Source organism: Ambystoma mexicanum, chromosome 9 (genome assembly GCF_040938575.1).
Source record: "Ambystoma mexicanum isolate Mex_15411 chromosome 9, UKY_AmexF1_1, whole genome shotgun sequence".
In the NCBI taxonomy this organism is placed as follows: Eukaryota; Metazoa; Chordata; class Amphibia; order Caudata; family Ambystomatidae; genus Ambystoma; species Ambystoma mexicanum.
In genome coordinates, this window is record NC_090931.1 from 1,073,467,457 (window position 1) to 1,073,489,014 (window position 21,558).

Below are 21,558 nucleotides of genomic sequence, written 5' to 3' on the forward strand. Positions count from 1 at the left end.
ATCTGCCTCATACTCCCCATCACCCTAACTAAACACTGCTGGTTACACATCCTGCAGCCAGGCGTTCTCCTCAGGCCTAACGCAGCCACAATCGGTCTGGATAAATCCTGCCAGAACGAACACATACTCTTGACCTCTCAACCACCACACCTACCGCTAAGAAGCAGCTATTACACGAATGCCACACCAGCTGCACACATATCCGGTGCTCACACGCACCTTTTGACTCTCTCTACTCTCTCCACTGACTTGAACTTCGGTTCCCAAGGGCGTTCAACCTACCAGCGCCTTCAGACCATACCAATGCTACGTACATAAGGCGCTATATAAATGCAAAGTAACATAACAAATGTCATTTCAACCCAGTGTCCTCCACGGTGCTAGCCTGGCGTATCTTCTCGAACACTGCAACACACCCCTACTATAAATGGCTGCCGCTGTGGAGGTACCCTGTCTGGGACCCACCTGGGACGCCACATTGGTGGATTAATGGGAACGTCTTAGCTATAGGCCTGCGGAGGACCCATTTGTAGACGGCACATTCATCATCCCACTGACATGGCGCTGAGAACATACTGGCTCTGTAATGGCCTGTATGCAATACTACAGGGTACTGGCAGCTGTAAAATCACAGTGGCCATGTTATCCCTCAGAAACACCCGAGACCGGCGAGCTGGCATTTATTGCCAATTCTAGCGGTAGCTGCCGCATTCTATCAACACTCTATAAAATGCTTGTGCATAACCCTTCCACTTCATCCCTGCCAATACGCCATAGCTGGTCTGATGACACCCAGTGGAAACGCATGTGTGCACACACACTAAACAGGTCTCCTTGAATTTCAGATGCATACAATATAAATTGTTACACTATATTACACCCCCGAAAAACTCATTTACCATGATGTGGAGCATTCCTGTCCTAGGCACCAACTTAGCCCTACCAACCATATTCATGTGTTCTGGTCCTGTGCCCAACTGGGGACATTCTGGGACACTGTATTAAGGACCCTCTCTGAGGTAGTGGATGTCACCCTTGAACACTCCCCGGTGGGAGCCCTATTTGGCATTTGGGATAACCTCCTGAATAAAGGTCTTCGTACATTTGTAAATACAGGTTGTATGATTGCCAAGAGATTTATTCTGTTGAAGTAGAAGCAGGTTGCCCCAGCCAGTCCCAAAACCTTGTTAACATTAATCGGGGCCTAGAGCTGTAACGAACAGCAATACCTGGGCTGAGTTCTGAACCTACCTAATTGCCCTCCCCCTGGCCAGTGACCTTATGAAAATCACAAAAGTGACCCTACTAACTGTCTCATCCCAAGGAACAATGCCATGTATATGCCTCAAATATCTCAAGATATTTGATTGTTATGATGCACTGTATTTCAGTCTGTTAGAAATGATTATCCACTGTACTCCGATAACTCTGCCAAATAAAGAGAAGTTTAAAAAAAAAAAAAAAGAAAGTTGCTGCTTCAGATCCCCATGCTCCCAGCATGGAACTGATCCCCTGAAGCATAATACACTTGTTCAGAGGTGCTTCTTGCATCAGACCCACCTAGTGACCATTGATGGAAGTTCACCTGAAGTTTAGAAACACACAAAGGCACTACCAGGGTTATTTTATACACTGCGTTATCAGCCCAAGATAGACCGCTCCCAAGGATTCAACAACCACATGTTATTCACCCTCATTGGGGATCATCAGTGTGGTGTATTTAACATCCTTGTGAATGGAGCATACACCACTGATATGATGGGTTTAAAATAAAACCCCTCCTACCTGTAATGTGAGAGCAGGATAGGCACATGCGAGCAGGATAGGCACATGCCACAGTGCTAATGCATAACCTTGACCAGTGGAAAACCCCCAGAATTATTCACAATTCTAGACAAAGGCATTTGATTCTATCGAGTGGTGTTTTTTGTTTGGGATGCTGGGTAGGTCCAGACTAAGATATACATTATTTTGAATGATCAAGACTTTATACTTCAAACAGGACAGGACCTTGATGAATACCAGTCCCCTAGCCCATTTTTCACCTTCACTAGAGGCACATGGCTGAGTTGCACCCCGTCAACATTCACTAGCTAGGACCACCCTTGTCTCTCCATATGCTCATGACATCCTGATGTACATAAAGCACCTTGCCCAAAAAAAACATGCCACCCCCCAACCAATCTTTGATATCAAATAATCAGGACAATTAGTTGGTGTGACTATGGACGAGGATAAATCGAAATGAACTGCCCCCATTATCCCACAACTGAATGCAACAAATCCTTGATCTGGGAATCATGATCTCCAGAGATAAAGGCTCACTCTCCAAAGAGAACTATGGACCTACATTGATGGTTAGTCTCTGCAATAGGGTTAGTAAATGGGTTAAACTGCAGTTCTCTCACACTGGACGGATAGGTGGACTAAAATGCGTGACACCCCAAAGTTACTGTATAGGTTTAAAATGTCCCAGTAAGGCTCCTATGGGTTTATTATAAACCATTTCCTGCAGCAATGTTACACCTATAAAGGCTATTATTGTTGTGAGCTTAGCCTAGAGTCTCCTTCGACATCCTTCCTACTTCATTTGACCAGGAAGGTATAGCAGTCCCAGATTTCGAGATTTACTTCAGGATTGCACACGGGTGAATGTAAAAACATGGTACTACACTGAGTCATGATTCACAATACATTGAGCAAAAATTAAGACCTTCCTTTGGGGCAGACAGACGCACAAGGACAAATTCAGAAGACCCATACAACACGGTAAGTCTGGCATGCCATGAGCAGACAACTAAGGTCACGTAAACCATACATCTCCCCACTACACTCATTTTTGTGCGTATTGTTTTGATATCACTTTTGAGAAAGCCTGCATAACACACCTTTGAACTCTAGGTATAATAAGAATGCCCATAACAAGAATGGCCATCCTGCCTGTATATTGATCTCTTTGGGGCAATTTATGTGCGAAGGGCATTGGCACCCGCTGACCACCATTTGTTTAGGCTAAGCAAAACTGTAGAAGCACATTGCAAAATGATCAAAGGAACTCCAAGCATCACTTCTACCACAGAAGTGCATCATCAATCCCCTCCCTCAACTACAAGTATGTGGTAATAATCTTTACTTTACAGGATTGCTTAACGAGACAAACTTATTGCTGAAATCTCAGTCAGATCACCATGGGAAACAGAATTGGGACATGCCACCTGAGGAAGACTGGCATTACCACTTGCATACAAGAGGTATGGCTTGATAAGTAACACGCTTTTACAATTTACATTCTCACAACAATACCACCACAAACCTGAACTATTGGGGGTAAAAAAAAAATAAAAAAAAAAATAACCAGATGTTCCCAACACCTGAAATAAATCTGGCCATCCCAGGGTAAACTTCATCCACTTGGCATGGGAATGCCAAAGTACATAAAAGTTAGTGATCTGTCCAAAACACCATAGGGCAAACAGTGGTAAAGGAAACCAAGGCGGCATCCGAAGTCCGTCTTTGGGCCTCTTCAAAATTGAAGGCCTTCTCTAAAGCTTATGCATTGGGCAGACGCAGAGTTGCTCTGACGCAGTAACAGGGGACCACTCCCAGCCTCAAAGAGGATGACAAGTTGTGGGACTTAAGGTACAGCAGTGCTGTCTCCACTAAAATTCCCAAGCATACCTGGATGGATTATACAGCATGGGTTTCCTCCCATCCCAAACCTTGTGACATGTGTTGCTTTCGCTCTGGTTTTCTACTACCTAAAGGCCACGAGTTGAAGATATATGGTCACCCCCTTTCTGATAGATCAAAGTGCTAAACAAATCAGTCACACTGTACCCCAGGTTTCAGTCTTCCTCTTATGAAGATGGGTCAAGGTTAATGTAGTATTCATGTTTGCTATTTTTAGTATGTAATAATGTCAGCTTAACCTTTGGCTTAAAACAAAGCACGTTATGTTTTTTAACAGGTTAACTGCCCTTGTTCATCATTACTGCTGGTGCCATACATACTTCATGTTACATGTGACTCTCGCAGCTTGTTTGCCCTCCCCACCGCTTTCGGGCTATTTTCTCCTCTCTTCAGCATAGACCTTTTATTAGCCCTCTCCCTGGTCCCTGTGAACCACTTCATAAACCTAGAAGACACACGTAAACAATGGGTTCTACATATGGCATCTTCTTTAGATGCCTTTCATACTGTGACTGGTAACTGCAGCCCTAATTCATGAGTTATAAGTGATCAGTTTGTGTGCTCTTTCAATACTTATTTTGCTAAATTCATGTGGGTCTGGACGAGAGACATCAAGATTGGATCTACTCTGAACTTTTCTCATCAATACAACTAGTGATTTTGAATTACAAAAACAGCCCCCTGACGTCAAGTTGTAAAATAACATTTTATGGTGAAATGGAATCGGGCCACACGCAAGTTTACAGTACCGTGGATCCAACAACAAAAAAAGTTTTTCCTAGGCAAATATTCACAACCATAAATCACATGTTCTGTCTGCATGGTTTTACGATTACAAGCTTGCTCTGCTTTCAGAAGGTCAACGTGCAACTTATTGGCAGCTTTACTTTGCAATTATGAATCTAATTTCCATTTTTCTCGATGTTCTCTTGATAATGAATCACAGGGCTTTGTTACAAGCTCATACAAGAATGGTTTGAGAAAAGGAACATGTAGTACTAATGTGTTGGCTCTTCACTGCCAATCTTTAACCCAATCTGCCTTTTGCAGCACAGTTCACAATTTCTATGAATGGTCTGTCTAGATTTCTTTTCATGTATGCTTGAAAACAAACCTGTGAATGTAAGTTAACCATAACATGGTACTGGGAGTGACATCTGTTAAGAGCATTAGAGCGGACAAGAAAACCAGGTTTATTTTCGGCAAAAGCCCATATATCCACGCAATAGTGAACATGGAATCATTACATTTGCCGTTTCAGTAAGCGGCCCGATAAATTAAAGAATTAATTAGGCCATCATATGTGTTTTAAAGTTCAAAGAAAACAATTAAAACAAAAGGCACAGACTGCATGTGACAAAAAGAAACCAAAAAGCATTTTCAGTTACAGGTATATAAAGCTTGGTACAGTCTTGATTTAAATGAAACTAATAATTCTTTTTATTGTTTGGTTTACATAAACCTTTTACAATTTGCAACTTTTTCGTACAAAATTTCAAATATTTGCTTAAAAGATACATAGTTACAACCACTGATATTTACAGACAAAAAATCATACTTCGGTCCTCTAAAATTTTAACAAAAGAAACTATACAGGTAAATCTTTACTGAAATAAATAAAACAATCAAACTTATTCCCATGCTTTCATGGAGCCAGTTAATTTACAAACCATATTAATTCATCATTGGAGTACTTCTTTTTTCCTTCTATTGGGTACTAAGTAAGAACCAATTGGACAGGTACCCACTCCTATAATTCATTCTAGTGAGCATATGGTTATTAAAAATGATAACACTTTCAATTCTGTTGAGTTACCATGTAACATGTCGTGCCAAAATGTATCTGTTAACATACGACGTGTCCCATACAAACCTAGAAAAGTATTAAATTCTTGAAGCATTTAGATTGGTACACACCAACAAGTGTGACAGTGATTCTTTCACCTTGGGATCTTTACAGAATCTGCATCCGATAAAGCCTGTAGCATTTGAATCTCCGATTACAAGTATTTCATTACTGTTCAGAACATTAAAACGAAAACGCATCAACCTTGAGGGATATTTTAACAGGTAATTCTCTGGCTTTGGATACCATTTCCAAAAGGATACCACTTGTGCATATAAATTCGAATTCAGCAGTATAATATTGTTCTCTATCCAATTAAACACTTTTACTGTCTTTTACTTTTGTTGTTTTTTTTTATCAAGGATTGAAAAGTAATTCCCACACCTACCAGTGTCTTGAGACATGACGCATGTAAGGACATCATAAAGTTACTCTTCTTGCCTGCATGCAAATAGTAATACAAGGAGTAATTTTTTACCATCATACATTTTTTCAGAGATAGTTTTTTGATCTTCATGATACAGGCCAGAGAGGTTAAACCCAGCTCATACTGGATAATCTCAAAAGGTACGCATGTTGGTATAAAAATAATTTTACGCCATATCAGGGCTTCCAACTGTTTCAAAAAATTGATCATAGAATCTGGTAGGAATTCTATCCCATAAATTAGCATTGGGATAATTATTAGCCTGTAGAATTATATGCAGGGTGCTAGGGTAAATTTTCCAAACCTCCTTTCTATGGCTTTAATTTGAAACAAGGCTTTTTTTTGCTTTCACTAGCAAAGTCTTTTTTGCCATCTCATTTGAAAAAGATGTACAACATATCCCAAGAATCTTAGTAGCGGTTGGCTTTTTATTTTCATACCACCGCAGACCCACGAGTAGTTCTGTTTACACCCTGCATGAAAGAGGACTGTTTTACTTGGGTTGATTTTTAGTTTTCGCTCTGAGATATATTCGCCAAAGGTATTCATTAGTTTTTGTAGACCTATTTTGGAGCCATCGATCAACAGAAAATCATCAGTATAGATGATCCAGCGAATCGTGAGTCCACCTATTTTTAAACCACTCAGCCCACTCATGTTTAGTTTTTTCCCTGCTTCAGCCACATATAGGTTAAATAAAGTGGCTGCAAGCCTGCATCCTTGTTTCAGTCCGTTTGAGGTGTTAAGGATGTCAGATAGTAATCCCATGTTATTTAATCTGACTCACAGTATCGGAGTATAAATTGATGATGTTTAGTAAACCATTGTCTATCCCCAATGACACTAGCGTTTTCCACAAAGTAGGTCTATCAACTAGGTCAAATGCTGACGTCAGATCCATTATAATGCTACATAAAGATGCTCAAGCATTTTACCTTTCACCGAGTTCAGCAATTGATGTAGTATGAGACCCCCTGCATCTGTTCCAATGCTTTGCCTAAACCCAATCTGTCTCACATCTAATAACGCCTTTTTGTTAATCCAGTTAGTTAGATTTTCTAGCACAATGGGCGAAAATATTTTGGATTCGACATTCAGGAGGGTAATAGGGCTGTAATTGTGAGGGCACATCCTGTCTCCTTTTTTAAATATCAGTAATACGTAAGAAACTAAATGAAACTAATACATGCCCAGAATCATCAAATTAACATCTGTATCAATTTCAACATTTTCGCAGGCTTAAAAGATTGCGGTCTAACAACTCAATATTAACAGCAAGACCTGAAGGAAAGATGGCCCATGGGTTGAAGAGAGCCAAGTGTTAATCCAAGATCTAAGCACAAATGAAAAGGCTGCTGTTGCTAGTGGCAACTTTTAGGATCTCTACAAATTATACAGTGGAGGTATAATGCAGATGCCAATGTTAATAAGGAACTGGCACGAAAAATACATCTCGGGGACCTCTGCCTATTTTGATGTGCTCCTGCAAAGATCATGGCAAACCACTGAAGTGGCCTACCATGTAGCCATCTCAAGCTCTACTGTGGGCAGCACCATTCACATGTCAAAGGGAACTGGCGCGAGTGCCTGCATCTTGCTGGGACTCCAATGGGGACAGCAGCAGAGCCGAGAAGGCAACATGGGAGGTAGCTAAAGCAGATCAGCTGAAATCTGAAAATTCACATTAAAGGGGAGGGTTTTATATTTTTGGAATCATCATTTAGGAAAATAGACAATGAAAATTAAATCGACTTAGTGGTACAACAAAATCAATCCATTTTGTTTTAAACAAGCAGCTTCCAGATGAACATTATTCAATGGAAAAACAAAGCTGAATCCTAAATTGGGAATTAACACGTACCTGTTACAAGTTCCCTCACTTCTGGATCAACAGTTTTTCGTAATAATCGTATAAGGGCAGGAACCCCACCAACATTCTTGACGACAATTTTATTTTCATCTGTAGATTTTCCATATACAAGATTTCTCAGTGCTCCACACGCGTTTTTCTGAACTTCAATGACCTTGTTATCTAAAAGGTCAGCCAGGTGCTTAATGCCTCCTAACCTGCATACCTAGCAAAAGAAAACAATGACAATGGATTACATTGTATTCATTCTTAAGTTTGAAGCTTTTTAACAGGCAACAGTATTCAAACACACCAGATTATCAGAAAAACGAAAACTAGCATAAATGCAGGGTTTGCAGGAATGTGTTAGAGGGTTTTAACTAGTGCATGTAATCAATGATCTACAAAAACAATATAGCGCTCACTAAAACCTCACTAAATAAGTTACTCACCGTCGTGACTAACCTACTCTTAGTCCATAGTCCCCTTTCCTCCATACTGCATGGGCGTCCCTCGCGAGGGAAAGGAGACGGAACCTTTTTCACCAGAAAATTCTTCTTCCCCTCTAAATTTAGAGGCGTGGCCTTGGGAGCATGCGCTGCCCTGACTTCGCCCTCTGGCGCCACACCTCAGTCCCCAAAGACGCGTAGACAATAGATTTGCCATTGACTAATGACACCAGATTATTAGGGGGAGGATGGTGGGACGTAAGGAAGAAAGGGGACTATGGACTAAGAGTACTTTACTCACTATGAGTAACTTATAATTACTCTTAAGTCCCGTCCCCTTTCCTCCATACTGCATGGGCGATTCTAACTAAATGTAGCCCAAGGGTGGAGAGGAGACCCTCCGTAAGCAAACAGGTTCTGGAGAACCGCCTGTCCGAAAGCTGCATCTTATCTGGCGCCGGCATCCAAACAGTAATGCTTGCAGAAAGCCAATGGAATAGCCCATGTGGCCGCCCTGCTTATGACCTGCCAGGGGACATGGCGCTGAAAGGCGATGGGCGTTGCCTTGGCCCTGACCGCGTGGGCATGCATGTTCACCGGAAGGGGTCTTTGCTGGCCCTCGTACGCTTCCTTGATGGCCGAGACCATCCAGCGGGAGATGGAGGCCGTGGAGGCCGGACAGCCTGGCCTGGTGCCTCCAAAAGTGATGAATAGGGCATCCGACTTGCAGAAGCCCTTGGTCCTGTCCAGGTAGAATTTCAGGGCATGACTGACATCCAGGCAGTGCAGAACTCTGAGGCTCGCCCTTCGGTTCCGCAAAGAATGTAGGAAGACAAACTCCTCGTGTAAATGAAAGGCTGATGGCACTTTAGGTAGAAATGCCGGATGGGTCTGCAGGACCACCTTATCCTTGTGAAAGGTGGTGTACAGCTCTGAGGTGACTAGGGCCTGGATCTCACTGACCCTGCGCGCTGATGTGAGGCCGAATAGCAGGGCCGTCTTGATGGTCATCAGCCTGATGTCCGCGGATGTCATAGTCTCAAATGGCTTGTGCGCGAGGACACCAAAGACTAGGTTCAAATCCAACACGGGGTGCGGCTTCCTGATGGGCGTGTAGAGTCTAGCGAGACCGGCCAAATGCCTCCTGACGATCGGGTTGGAGGACCGGCCAAATGCCTCCTGACGATCGGGTTGGAGGAGGAGAAGACCCCCCTCCTCCGAATTCCTTTAGGCCCCAATGGCTGAGAGGTATGTGCGGCAGGTGTCCACCTGCACGACAGAGTTAGCAAGGTGTGCTGAGAATGACAGCATGTCGTCCAATGAATAAGCCAGCGAGTCGATATCCTTGGACCGTGACCAGTGGCAGAACCTGGTCCATTTACTTTTATACTGGGCACTGGTAGCCTTGCTCCTAGCCCCTTTTAGGATTTCCAGATTGGCTTTAGATAGGTTGAGGTGGCTGAGCGTCACTTGCTCAGGAACCACGCTGTGAGGGCCAGCTTCTGAGGGGCAGGGTGGACGACCCTGCCCCCCCTGCTGTGTCAGAAGATGTGCTGGGGTGCCGTCGGGAGGTGGAGTGGAGGGCCCGCCGAGTGGCTGAGCAGCTCTGAGAACCATGGCCTGGCTGGCCACCATGGTGCCATCAGAATGAGGTTGAGCTGGTGAGACTCCTTGAACTTGAAAAGCACTCTGTGAATCAGTGGAATTGGTGGGAAGGCGTATGCAGAAGCCTAGGCCCTGTCCAGGAGGCGAACTGGGGCACTTTTTGTTGTGCCTGGTGGCAACGAGATCCACCTGGGGGAGGCCCCATTTGTGGAAGATCTCCTGTGCAACAAGGTTGTTCAGCTGCCACTCTTAGTTGTCCGCTCTCAACCTGCTGAGCCTGTCCGCTTACAGGTTGGATTCCCCCGGAAGGTGAACTGCCGTGAGGAAAATCTCGTTCTCCAAGGCCCATTCCCACATGTTGATCGCCAGTCTGCACAGGGAAGGGGACCTGGTCCCCCCTTGCTTGTTGATTTAGTACATACTGGTCGAGTTGTCTGTCTGGATGAGGACAATCCTTCCCTTGAGAAGTGGGAGGAAGGCTCTGAGCGCTAACCTGATGGCGTTCACTTCAGGCCAATTGATGTGGTATTCTTGTTCTTGACAGGTCCACATGCCGTGGACAGAGGTCCTTCATGGTGGATCTAAGGGCTTGACCGTCCGCAGGTTGCAGTCCCTGGACCACCATGTGAGGGCCGGGTGGAGAGATGGGTATCTTGATAATTCTGGCCTGAGAACCCCTCTCCTGGTTCCACGACACTGAGGTGGAGCTGAATCCTCCTCATCATGAGTGTTGTGTGGGGGACTGCCAACAGTATCGCTGCAAAAAGGCCCAGTAGATGCTGGTACCACCAAGCCGAAGTAGCACTTCGGCTGAGAAAGTGGGACGTGGCCAACCTGATGGCATCGATCTTGTCCTCTGAGGGGAAGAGCCTCTCGGAGTGCATGTCCCAGATGAGGCCCAGGAAGGTCAAAGACTGCGTGGGTTGCAGCTGTGACTTCTTGAGATTGAGCAAAAAGCCCAGGTAGTGTAGCGTGTTCATCAGTGCATGGGAGGAGTGGTGAACTGCTTCTTGAGATGTAGCCCTGACGAGCCAGTTCTCTAGGTAGAGGTATATATGGAGGCCCTGAGCCCAGAGGAGGGCTGCTACCGCATGAGTCTGGAAAAGACACTGGGGGCCCGAGTTTAGGCCAAAAGGGAGGACCTTGTACTGAAAATGGCAGCCCATGATCCTGAAACAGAGGAAAGAACAATGGGTTTGCCAAATTGGGCCATGCAGATGGGCGTCCTTCAGATCCAGGGAGCACATCCAGTCTCCCCTGCATAATGTCTCTGCAATAAAAGCTGGCATCACCAATTTGAATCTCTAAAGAGGTAAGGAGAGGTTGAGGGTGGAAAGGCCCAGTACAACTCAGGCCAGCCTGGCTCTTTTTCTGAATGGCGAAGATCCTGCAATAAAAGCCAGACTCGCTGGGAGGCTGGGACTTCCTTCACGGTCTGGCTCAGGACGAGCAACCGAAATCTCTGCCAAAAGAGTTGCTGTCCCAACTTGCGGGAGAAGAGGAGGGCGGAGAGGCAGGAATAAGTAGACGGTACCCCGAGGAGACTACTGACAGGATCCAGGGGTCCGCAAAGTTCGGTCGCCAAAAGTGTGCGTGAAGAGCAAGCCTGCCCCCCACTGGCGACACGTGGACCCGTAGGGGTCTCTCATGACTTCTTACCCTCGGAGGAGGGGGAGGAGAGGGACAGGAAAAAGCCCTTGCCCCCAACCCCCCATTTTTGTTGTTTGCTTATGCCGACTTGGGGTCAGCGAGCGTTCCAGCTGCCTAGATCTCCGTTCCTGGAAGCAGCGGAAGCCTCCAGATGAGCGACCCTTATCCGAGCGTTGCTGAAGACTGGGAGTACGCTTTGGGCGTTGTCTTGGTCAGAATGGATAAAGAATTAGCAGTCTGAGAGCTATTCTTTTTGTCCAACTCCTAGTCTGTGCTAGAATGAAAGAGGCCACTGCCCTCGATGGGCAGATCTAAAATGCGCTCCTGGACATATGGGTTGAACTTGGTTGCTCGGAGCCATGCCATCCTTCTCATGTCCGTGGCAATACAGATGGCACGTCCAGAGGTATCAATGTGTGCCAGAGTGGACTCCATGATATCCTGAGCCACGAGCTTGGCTTCGGCTAGCCCCGCCTTAAAACACGATTGGCTGTGGGCGGGGAGTTCTGGGAGGAAGTCGGCAATTTCCCGCCATAAGCTCTGGTTGGCGGCTGCCAGCATGGCGTCTGTGTTGGCCTGTCGCAGATGCAAGGAAGCATTGGAATACAGCTTCATACCGTATACCTCCAAGGTTTTCTCCTTCTTGCCTAACAGCGCCATAGAAGACTAGGACGACTGAGGCTTGGTGTACAGTAATGCCGCAGCAATCACAGAGGAGTGTGGCTGAGGATGGGAGGAGAGCAAGAGTGTATCCCCCTCCATCTCTCTGTACTTGGAGTTCAGGCGGCGGTTGACTGGCTGGACAGTGGGGTTTGAGCCAACCCTTCTTGGCGAGGGACACCACGTCGGTCTGTAGTGGAATTCCTGCTCTGGCAGAAGGGCGCCTCGTGAGGACTTCAGCGAGGTCGCCCTCTGCGGCTGTTCTACCTGTGGCTGGGGGAGGCCCAGGTATTCCGCCAGGCCAGAGAGACATTTGTGGAAGTCCCTGGCTGATGGTGTGTCAGGATCATCCTCCTCCTCATCAGTATCCCGAGGGCCTGTGGGATCCTGTGAAGGAGTATCCGGAGCCAGAGGCTGGGGCACTGGGACCACAGCCGGAAGGCTGAGGAAGAGGAGGAGGCTGGTATGGAACTGCCTGCGGAGTAGGCGGAGAAGCCGGAGGAGGCGGCTGCGCCAGGGCCAGAGGTGTCGGCGGAGGAGTCTGGTGCCGCCAACATAGCGGGAAGGACTTCCCTGACTGCGTCCTTGATAGTCCCCATATCAGGAGACTTCATGAGGCCGAGGAATCTCTCGAAGATCCGGTCCTCGCTGGCCGAGGAGGAGGGCAACGACAGGGTAGCAAGAGGCAGCTGCCGACCCTGTACCACGTAGCTGCAACATGTTGCTCGGGTCGCTGGGGCCAGCCTCTGCCAAGTCTTGTGTGTGAGGCACGCGACTTGCCCCGCTCCTCGGGTACGTGCCCGGTAGGTGTACCAACCTCTACCTGGGGGGTCGTTAGAGCTGCGTTCAGGCACCCCCTTGGACGTGCTGCCGGTAAGAGGGCATAGCCCCTCGGCCATGATGCTGGTACAAGGGCGGAGCCCCTCAGGCGCAATCCCGGTAACAGAGCCTATCAGCCCCTCAACCTTGGCACCGGGAGGATCCAAGGACCCCTCAACCCGAAGGCTGGTAGCTGGGACAGCCTCGGTACATGTGCTGGTATGAGGATCTGACAGGTCCCTCCCGCACAGGAGAGTCCCTGGGAAGGACTCTCCCTTGCGGGGTGCGGATGAAAATATAGGCCCTACCTCTTGCCTGGGTCGATGCTTCACAAAGTTCTTGAGATCCTCAGAAGGAGACCACTGAAAGAGCTCCCTCCACCTGGCTAGTCTGTTCTTCAGCGCTTTTGAGGACAGCGAGCCGCACACCGAACAGGCTTGCTAACCGTGGTCTGTGCCAAGGCAACGTAGGCAGAGGGTGTGGGAGTCTGAAGTTGGGAAGAGCCCGTTGCAGGATGGGCACCTGCAGAACCCTTGTCGAAGTCGACATGTGCAGGGTCGGACTGGGACAAGAAATAGGCCCGGACACCCAAAAAAAAGTGGCCCACCCCGCGCCTCAAAAAAGTGGCCCACCCCGCGCCTCAAAAAAGTGGCCCACCCCGCGCCTCAAAAAAGTGGCCCACCCCGCGCCTCAAAAAAAGTGGCCCACCCCGCGCCTCAAAAAAAGTGGCCCTCAAACCATCATCCGTGAATCGCCTACCACGCTTCTCACTGCGCAAACACGGATGTTTCTACAGTATCAGTGCCATTAATGAAACACAACCTTTCACCCCTTCACAAAACAGGAAGTGGCATCAAAAGCAGACTAATATGGTTATGATTTCACTAATGTGATATGCATTTCATACAAGAATGGATCACCATATGTATCATTAATATCTGTGTGTTTAGATCCATATTGTCAAATTACTGTGAATGCAAGCAGACGTCCAAGGCCAAATGATATGTTATTGTAAAGCACTTACGCTTAAGCCATTTTTTATAGAACAAATATGCATACAATATCACCCAACCTGTCTTGGTACTCATTTATCGACCTCAGAAGAATGAAAGGCTGAGATGGCCTTGCTGGGATTCGAACCTGCAGATCACACACACATCACAGCAGCGAGCGCTCAACCCACTAAGCTATAATATCGGCTATAGTAAAATGAGCATCTGCAGGTCTGGTGCAAATGTGGCCGCATTTCAAGCCTGTGTGCAATGCATCTACTTTTCAGGCTCTGCCCACGGTAGTGCTTGTGTGATGAGGGCCTCAGCAAATACAAGTGCATGACACAAGGCAATGGCGCCTGACCGTTGAGGGTAGTTTCTAAGATCCCAACGTGCAGTCTCTAGTAAATCACGTCCATGACAAGCTGCCAGCCAATCCCCCAGGGCCACTAGCACCTGATGGTAGGCTGTCAGCTGGATGTCAAAGCCAGCTTGAAAACAACAAAGTCACATCAGTAAAACACTGTCAGTAAAGGCCCTGTTTCTGGAACACCACCACCAAGGCATGGTGCTTCAGGCAGTCCCGGCCGTTTCCTCTGCTTATTAGGACGTGGGGGGCCCGAGAAGCATGAGAATGAAAGAAGGGACATGCATAGCGCAGCACTGTTCACTGAATCGCCTCAAGGCGCTTCCTGGCCACACGCCCACAGGGATTCTGGGAAATCGACAGACCAAAGGAGGTCGAAATTGTAATGCAAAGATCCCTGTTAAGCAGGATAGATTTAGCACCGACAAAGCAAAAGTAAGATTCTAACAAAATGTCAAAAGAGAAAACAAAATTAGCTTTGATGAAGGAAGGATGACTGCTTTGTGGGATGGAAAGTACATCACACCCCTCCTGAGATTTGTTTTAGCGAGTAGGCCCTCTTTAAATGCCATGTACGCGTACATGTTCCAGATATCATTGATATGACCAAATTAAAAGACTAATTGGAGCATTGTTCACTATTAGTTGCATTTCCATATTTAATTTGGTGACATAAAATGGAGGCTCGTATGCAGGCATAACGTTGCCCACAACTACCTCATGCAAATAAAAGGTACCAAAGGACGTGGGAATCATATTTAAACCACAACACAGTGTGGCTAGTGAAATGTGCGTTCGCCTCCAGCTATACAAGGTTGACAGGCTCAGTAACAAAAATCAAATTTAAAGTTATAGGGGCAGATTTTCAAAACCTTTTTGGTACAAGTGACGAAACGTCATGTGCTAGCTGGGAGCATACAGGCCTGCGGTCAGAGGTGTGCTCGCTCGGTGGTCGTGGACACGGCATAGGCAGTAAAAATGTCCATAAGCCGGAAATGGTTGAAAAGGCTCCTGATTGCTATGTGCCTAATTTAAACTGCAAGTGCTATTTTCAATAAGCAAAATGCAGAAGTACATCTATGTATCAATTCCTATATTATGAACAAACCAACTTTGCCCCCCAGACAGGAGAGTCCTGCGTGTGTTATACCTGCCAGTTCAGTCTTCGGGTGCCGTCAAAGCGAGCAAAAGGACATCAGCAGTTTAGATGTTCTCCAATCAGAAATGACAGAAAAGATTCTAGTTTAAAGTGCAAGTACTACTTTTAAAATTAAAATAAAAGTAGGCAATGCAGCCACCTACATTAAGAACAAACCAACGTTACCGCAATGCAGGCGATTGCCGCCTGTGTCCCAATTTCTCCCTTTTCCTTCTCTCCAACCTCTCCCTCACGGATGTCATTGGGCATTGCTGAGCGAGATGCTGGCATGTCAGGCAGTTATCCTCTGCTGACTGCTGAACCTGGTCCTCAGTGTGCCTGTTCTGTACCTTCCTGCCTAGCAGGTAATGCCCCATTGCAGCTCCACGAATCTGCGACCGCCAGGGTGTGCTCATGAGAAAGTCATCTGTAGCGATCAGATCCTGCCTCCGACTCTAGCACAGGGCCCTTCAAACCAGCATAAACAGCTCTCCACGCTCTTCTGGATCCGGGCCAACAGACCTAGAACCATCACTCAATGTTTACGCATCGACCTGGTGCTGTGCTGACCAACACACATTTCTTGTGACCAGGGGTGGACTAGAAAGCAAAAGAGGCCCTGGACATAATTTTCAAAGTGGCCCCATGTTACAGATTTTCAGCAAGCCCATCCCTTTCCTATGGGAAAATTTGAAAATACCACAAAAGAGGCCCAGGGTGCAGAGGCCTACCGGGAAATTTCCAGAGTTCCATATGGGCCAGTCCACCCCTGCTTGAGAACCTCAAAATCCACAATTCTGATGCCTAAGGGCTCACCACAGGCAACCAATGATAGCCAAGAGTAAAGCCTTCAAGAAGCTTGCAGGCAGAGCATGTCTTTCCGAAAGTCGCTTCTGTCCGAAAACCCAGAACTGTTTTTTGAACAATTCCTGCAAAATGAAACTAGCAAGAAAGGGACACGCCACCCGCTGCAGTGGGCAGGAGTGCCAGTCATGTGGCATTGCCAGAAGTGTGTGTATGAGAATCCTTGTTCAGGTTTAAGCAGCTTCACCATGCAGCAAGCAGGCTGCTCAGTACACACTTTATAAAGATTCTCAACGTGTAATGCATCTATTTCAACATTTACTACATATTCCAGGGTATAGCGCATTCATTTTAATGTGCGCCTGTTTTCTCGTTTCTACGTTATTAGAAGGAAGTACATTACTTAGCGGTAATTGACTTCGTTGCAATCACTTTGTTTTTGTTTTATTTAATTGTGTTATTTAATTTTTATTTGGGGGGGGTCTCTAATCCCCCTTCACTACCACCCCTACACCAAGCCCTCAACCCCCATTACCCCTCGCCCCCACCACCCATTTTACCCCTTAACCCTCAAATACATGTACCACATTCGAAGTAATTCGAAGTGTTTGCAACAAAGTAAATTACTTCCTCGAAACAACGGGAGACCGCCCTGGGAATTGCTTACATTACAAGCAATGTGAATCCGGCTCATTAAGCAAACACATGTATTCCTAATGCCTTCCCATTATCCAGCACTTTGCCCAAATAGTCTAGCAACGGAGTTTAGATTAGTAAAGGAACCCAGTCTTCCAATATGTGGGGAGTGCTTTTTGGCACCGGGAAATAAACATTATTTGATATTGGTATGTAACTCCCATATCACTGCTTTCGCTTCCATGCCAGAGGTTTGAAACCCGGGAGCCAATCATCCTTTCAGGATGATAACATGATGATTACCATTACCTAGGACAACAACAACACACATAATTCCAGTGCTTAGAAGTAGGATGAATCTGGCGTGAACTGCTATATAAAAAGGCGGCAGCTTTATAATTCTAGAGTGGCTACTACCGACCACCTGCACAACTGTGAAGAATGGGACTCGACAGTGGGGCAGACACGGGCCAGGGGCTGGTGGAAGTGGCTCCAATATGTGTTTTAAGCGTCAGACCCTTCCTAACAACTTCTGCCTCCCACCCTCCGCCTTAATAGGTCCAAGAAAACAATCCGAAGTTGTTCTGGCTCTGTTGGCTACGAGAATAGTACACAAGTCACACTCCTTACCTCAGGCTCAGTGACTGACTGGCTGTTGGCTGGCTGCTGTCTGTGGCCGGCACTGGCACTGGGCACTGTCTGCACTGCTGGCCGCCTCAGTGCTGCCTGGTGGGTCCTCCTGTGTGGGCACTGGCACTGTCGGCCTCCAAGTGGTCCACTGGTGTGTGCTTGCACTGGGGCTAGCAGCATAATGGCGGGAGTATTGGGTGGGCAGAGGCAGCCTGCCCACCAGCCGAATTTTCATTGGGTTATTCCTTTGTCCACGGCGCCGGCGGCCCCGGGGCCCAGCCCAGCCCCCAGGCACAAGTTGAAGACAGTTGCTTTCAACTTTGCAAAGAAGTGTTACTTACTTCCTGCAAAGTTGAAAGCAAGTGTGAAATGTGTCACTGTGTTGTGTTCCGACAGTGCCGGGCCCGGCCCCAGCTCAGCGCCGCGGAGCCCTCAGCCCTGCAGGCTGCACGGGGTCAGGACTCGGAGGGAGGCAGGTGTTACAATTGCTTTGCAATTGCTTCAGCCTGCCTCCCCCACAGATCAAACAAGTAACGTTCTCTCTGGCCGCCGCAGGCCAGAGACTCGTGAGCCGGCGAGCACACACACGGCACGGCAGGCGCACCGGCCCCCTGCAGTGGCTGCACGGCCGCCCCCCGCCGGCCTGGTGGCCCAGGCCCACCGACGCCGTGACGTGAATGAATCATGCACATACATCTGCATGCATCATAAATTATGATGCATGCATGATGCAATCATCAAAGCAAGGTAACATCTAGTGTTACCTTGCTGCTATGATGATTGTGCTGCAGACTCAGACAGTGCCGCCGGCGCGGCGCCTCCCCCTCCTGGGCTGGCTCTCTGCCATGCCCTGCTGTGCAGCCCAGCCCAGCCCTGATCCCAGGCGGCTGAACCCCCCCCCCCCCCAGAATACTCGCGACGCGAGCTCCGCACATCGCGGCTCGGCGGCGCACTCACACTAGGCCGGCATTCCAATAACAAAAAAAAAAATATTTTTTTCTTTTAAAAAGAAAACCGGCCCAGAGGTGGCTGCCGGAAAACCGGCCCCAGGGGACCCCAAAGTCGATCGGCCACGGGCCGAAAGACCGAAAGGGCCAGTCCGACCCTGGACATGTGCCAGGGAGGAGCTGTGGCGTCTGAGGACCCAGTACCTCATTGATTAAAGACAAAAGAAGAAAGGAAGAATCTGCACGTGGAATTACATGGCCGAAGCCAAACCCAGGAGCGCTGGTGAATTTGGCCCGTTCCCGTCGACGCGGAAAAAGGGACTGAGGTGTGGCGCCAGAGGGCGGAGTCAGGGCAGTGCATGCTCCTAGGGCCGCGCGTCTCTAAATTTAGAGGGGAAGAAGATTTTTCTGGTGAAAAAGGTTCCGTCTCCCGTCCCTCGCGAAGGGCGCCCATGCAGTATGGAGGAAAGGGGACGGGACCTAAGAGTACAATAGGTGTTACTATTACCCAACTCAATGGCACTTGTTTTAGCAAAGGAATACCTAAACGCTCAATAAAACCGACAAAACAGGCCTCAGTTCATGTTAGTGGGAGCAGGGGGAGCACTGCAGTGGACTACGATTCCCATGATCACTCACCATTGACTGTGCTTGCTACAGTGGAGGGAAGCTCTAGTTCAAAACAACTGGCGAGTCAAAGGTTGCAGACTTCTGGTTTAATATGTGTGAAGTGGAAAGGGTTAGAGGTACAGTTAAATGGTCAGTAGGTGCTTCATTTGCAGCAGATGTGTTATCTGGAGGCAGACGCATGGTGCAATTATAGCGTTCAGTGTGTCGGTTCATGTAGAAGCTTCAGAGAATAGTTTTGCAAATCTTTCAAACACAAAGATCTGGACACTGCATTAACCACCAGTCTTGGGTCAGTGTGTCTTGTAATGGAGGATATGTGGTTCGTCCCTTCGCCTGGTTCAAGAGACCAAAGGAGTCATTCAGGTGGGCTGCTCCCTTCCTGAGGCTGCAGATGGGCCCAGTGGCAATATGGCTGTGAGCCCCCGGTGACCTACTCTAGGTCTCGGTTACATGGGAGGGGACAACTCCTAGTAATGTTCACCTTCCCCTCGATACAAACCATGACCCTCCACAGCTCCACAACAACTTTGAAGGGGAAGGCCATTGTAACTGTGACCCGCTCCAGTTTCACAATTCAATTTCAGAGACGTTCAGAGCCATCTTTTGGGGACTCCCTAGTGCAGGGACGCACACAGAAATTGCAAGACTCACCCGCAGACGAGTCATGGGAGCAGACACGCACTTCCCCACTAGGTCTGTTCAGGGACACACAGGGCATGTAACCACGCACTGGGACTTTAAGGCTTGCTGACAAGTCGTAGAGGGGCAAACAGGTATTCCCTGGGTCATAGAATTTGCAAGCCTCCGCAGGGTTTGCAGACTTGCCGCAAAAAAGATTTTTTAGCACAAGAGCATATATATACCCGCACACTTAGAATAGCTTAGAGAAAGTTTCCAAAATGGCAGGCCCCGAATGTATGGGCTTGGCCCAGACTTTAGAGGGGAGAAAACATAGATCTGGCAGAATTAAGCTCAACCAATCACAAACCTTGCCCAATTGTGCTACGGGCATGCAGATCCTCTCACGGATTTCCAAAGTAGAGAGTCTACAATACTATAAAACCCAAAAAGCCCAGTCTGTGTGGGTTGTTGGAGAGCTGTTGTGGCAAGTGGTTTGAGAGGGATGTAGAGCAACAAGAAGGGTTTTGAGGAGGTGCTAGAGGGAAGAGGAGATGAGGGTATTGAGAAGGTAAAGTTGGCAGTGAAGAGGTGCGTAGCAACATCAAGAAGTTAAGTATGGCAAGGGTGGCAAAATCAAGGACCAGAAATAGGGAAGGAGGCGGTAACCTGAAAAGCCGAAAGGGTATCTGAGGAGAATAAAGTTAAAGAATAGTAAGGAATGAGGAAGCTGGGTTGGAACAAGGCAGGTTGACGAGGGAGGAGATACGAGCCCCATGCAAGAAGGCTAGAGAAGGTGAGGTCATGGTGACTGGTGGAAGGCAGTCGAAGATCCAGCAAAGAAGCTACAATTATAGCTGTGGTTTGTGCAATAACGTTGACAAAACTGGAGAAGAGACATGGTTTGAGGACACCTGGAAAACCCACAGACTATTGAGATGCACCAGCGTTCAGGAACCCCTGGGGAATCTACAACGCAGCTGGGAGGGGAGACAATATCGAACCCATAGTGAGACTTCAAATCTGCTTTGTGACTGCACCATTGTTTCCATTTATATTTTGTATGCAAAGAAAACGCTTCACCTTTTCTTCCTGTCTCTTGTGTATTCCCTATGTCCACCATGAAAGACACTCGAAAAAAGGGGGAATCATGTTTACTTTATTTTCCAAAAGCACATGTACACATACCCTCGGGGTTGGTTAACTGTGCTTCTTTTTTTCCTCCCCCTGCTTCTATTGCTCTAAAATCTTAACCCATGCCATTATCTGTATCCTCCCATTTCTGTGAAATGACATGGAAAAAGAATGGAATACTCCATCAGTTAAAAGTCTGTTGCACATTAATAGCAAGATAATGGGCAAGCAAGTGAAAGTATTCATAGTCCTCATGGCTAGTTCAGTGGTGACAGCAATTTCGCTAAAAACTGCACTGACAAGCAGATGAACCAAGGTTACACCGTGTAGAACAAATAACATTAGACTACAGGTCATCACAAAATTGACAAGGAACTCCTGTTCGTAATTTGTAGTGATTAATACTGGAATGGAAAAAACAGGACCCCTTCCCTTTGGATTTAAAAAAGAAATGTGCAGAACTACTCTGGGAGTTACCTTGGCATCACTGGAAAGGGCTGGTGAGCAGGTGTTTATTTGTATCCAGCTGCAGTTTGCTACAAGGCTTAACACTTCAATATGTTGGTACTTTGTGTTATTCATGCCTGCAAGATATGCCAGCTTTGACTAGACCTATAACCAATTGCAGACGAAGAAAGGCTAAAACCGCTTGTTGACTTCCTGTGTC

At 47.3% G+C, this 21,558-nt stretch overlaps 1 protein-coding gene across 13 annotated transcripts in view; it reads right to left on the reverse strand.

Moving 5' to 3' along the window:
- The window catches only part of PKP4 (plakophilin 4), a 1,672,883-nt gene that overhangs the window by 613,335 nt on the left and 1,037,990 nt on the right, over positions 1 to 21,558 (reverse strand). For all 13 annotated transcript variants that reach the window (XM_069616385.1, XM_069616390.1, XM_069616392.1 and 10 more), the window contains one exon: positions 7,825 to 8,038. In XM_069616385.1, coding sequence (XP_069472486.1) covers positions 7,825 to 8,038 — 214 coding nt within the window. The remainder of the gene's footprint in view (positions 1 to 7,824; positions 8,039 to 21,558) is intronic.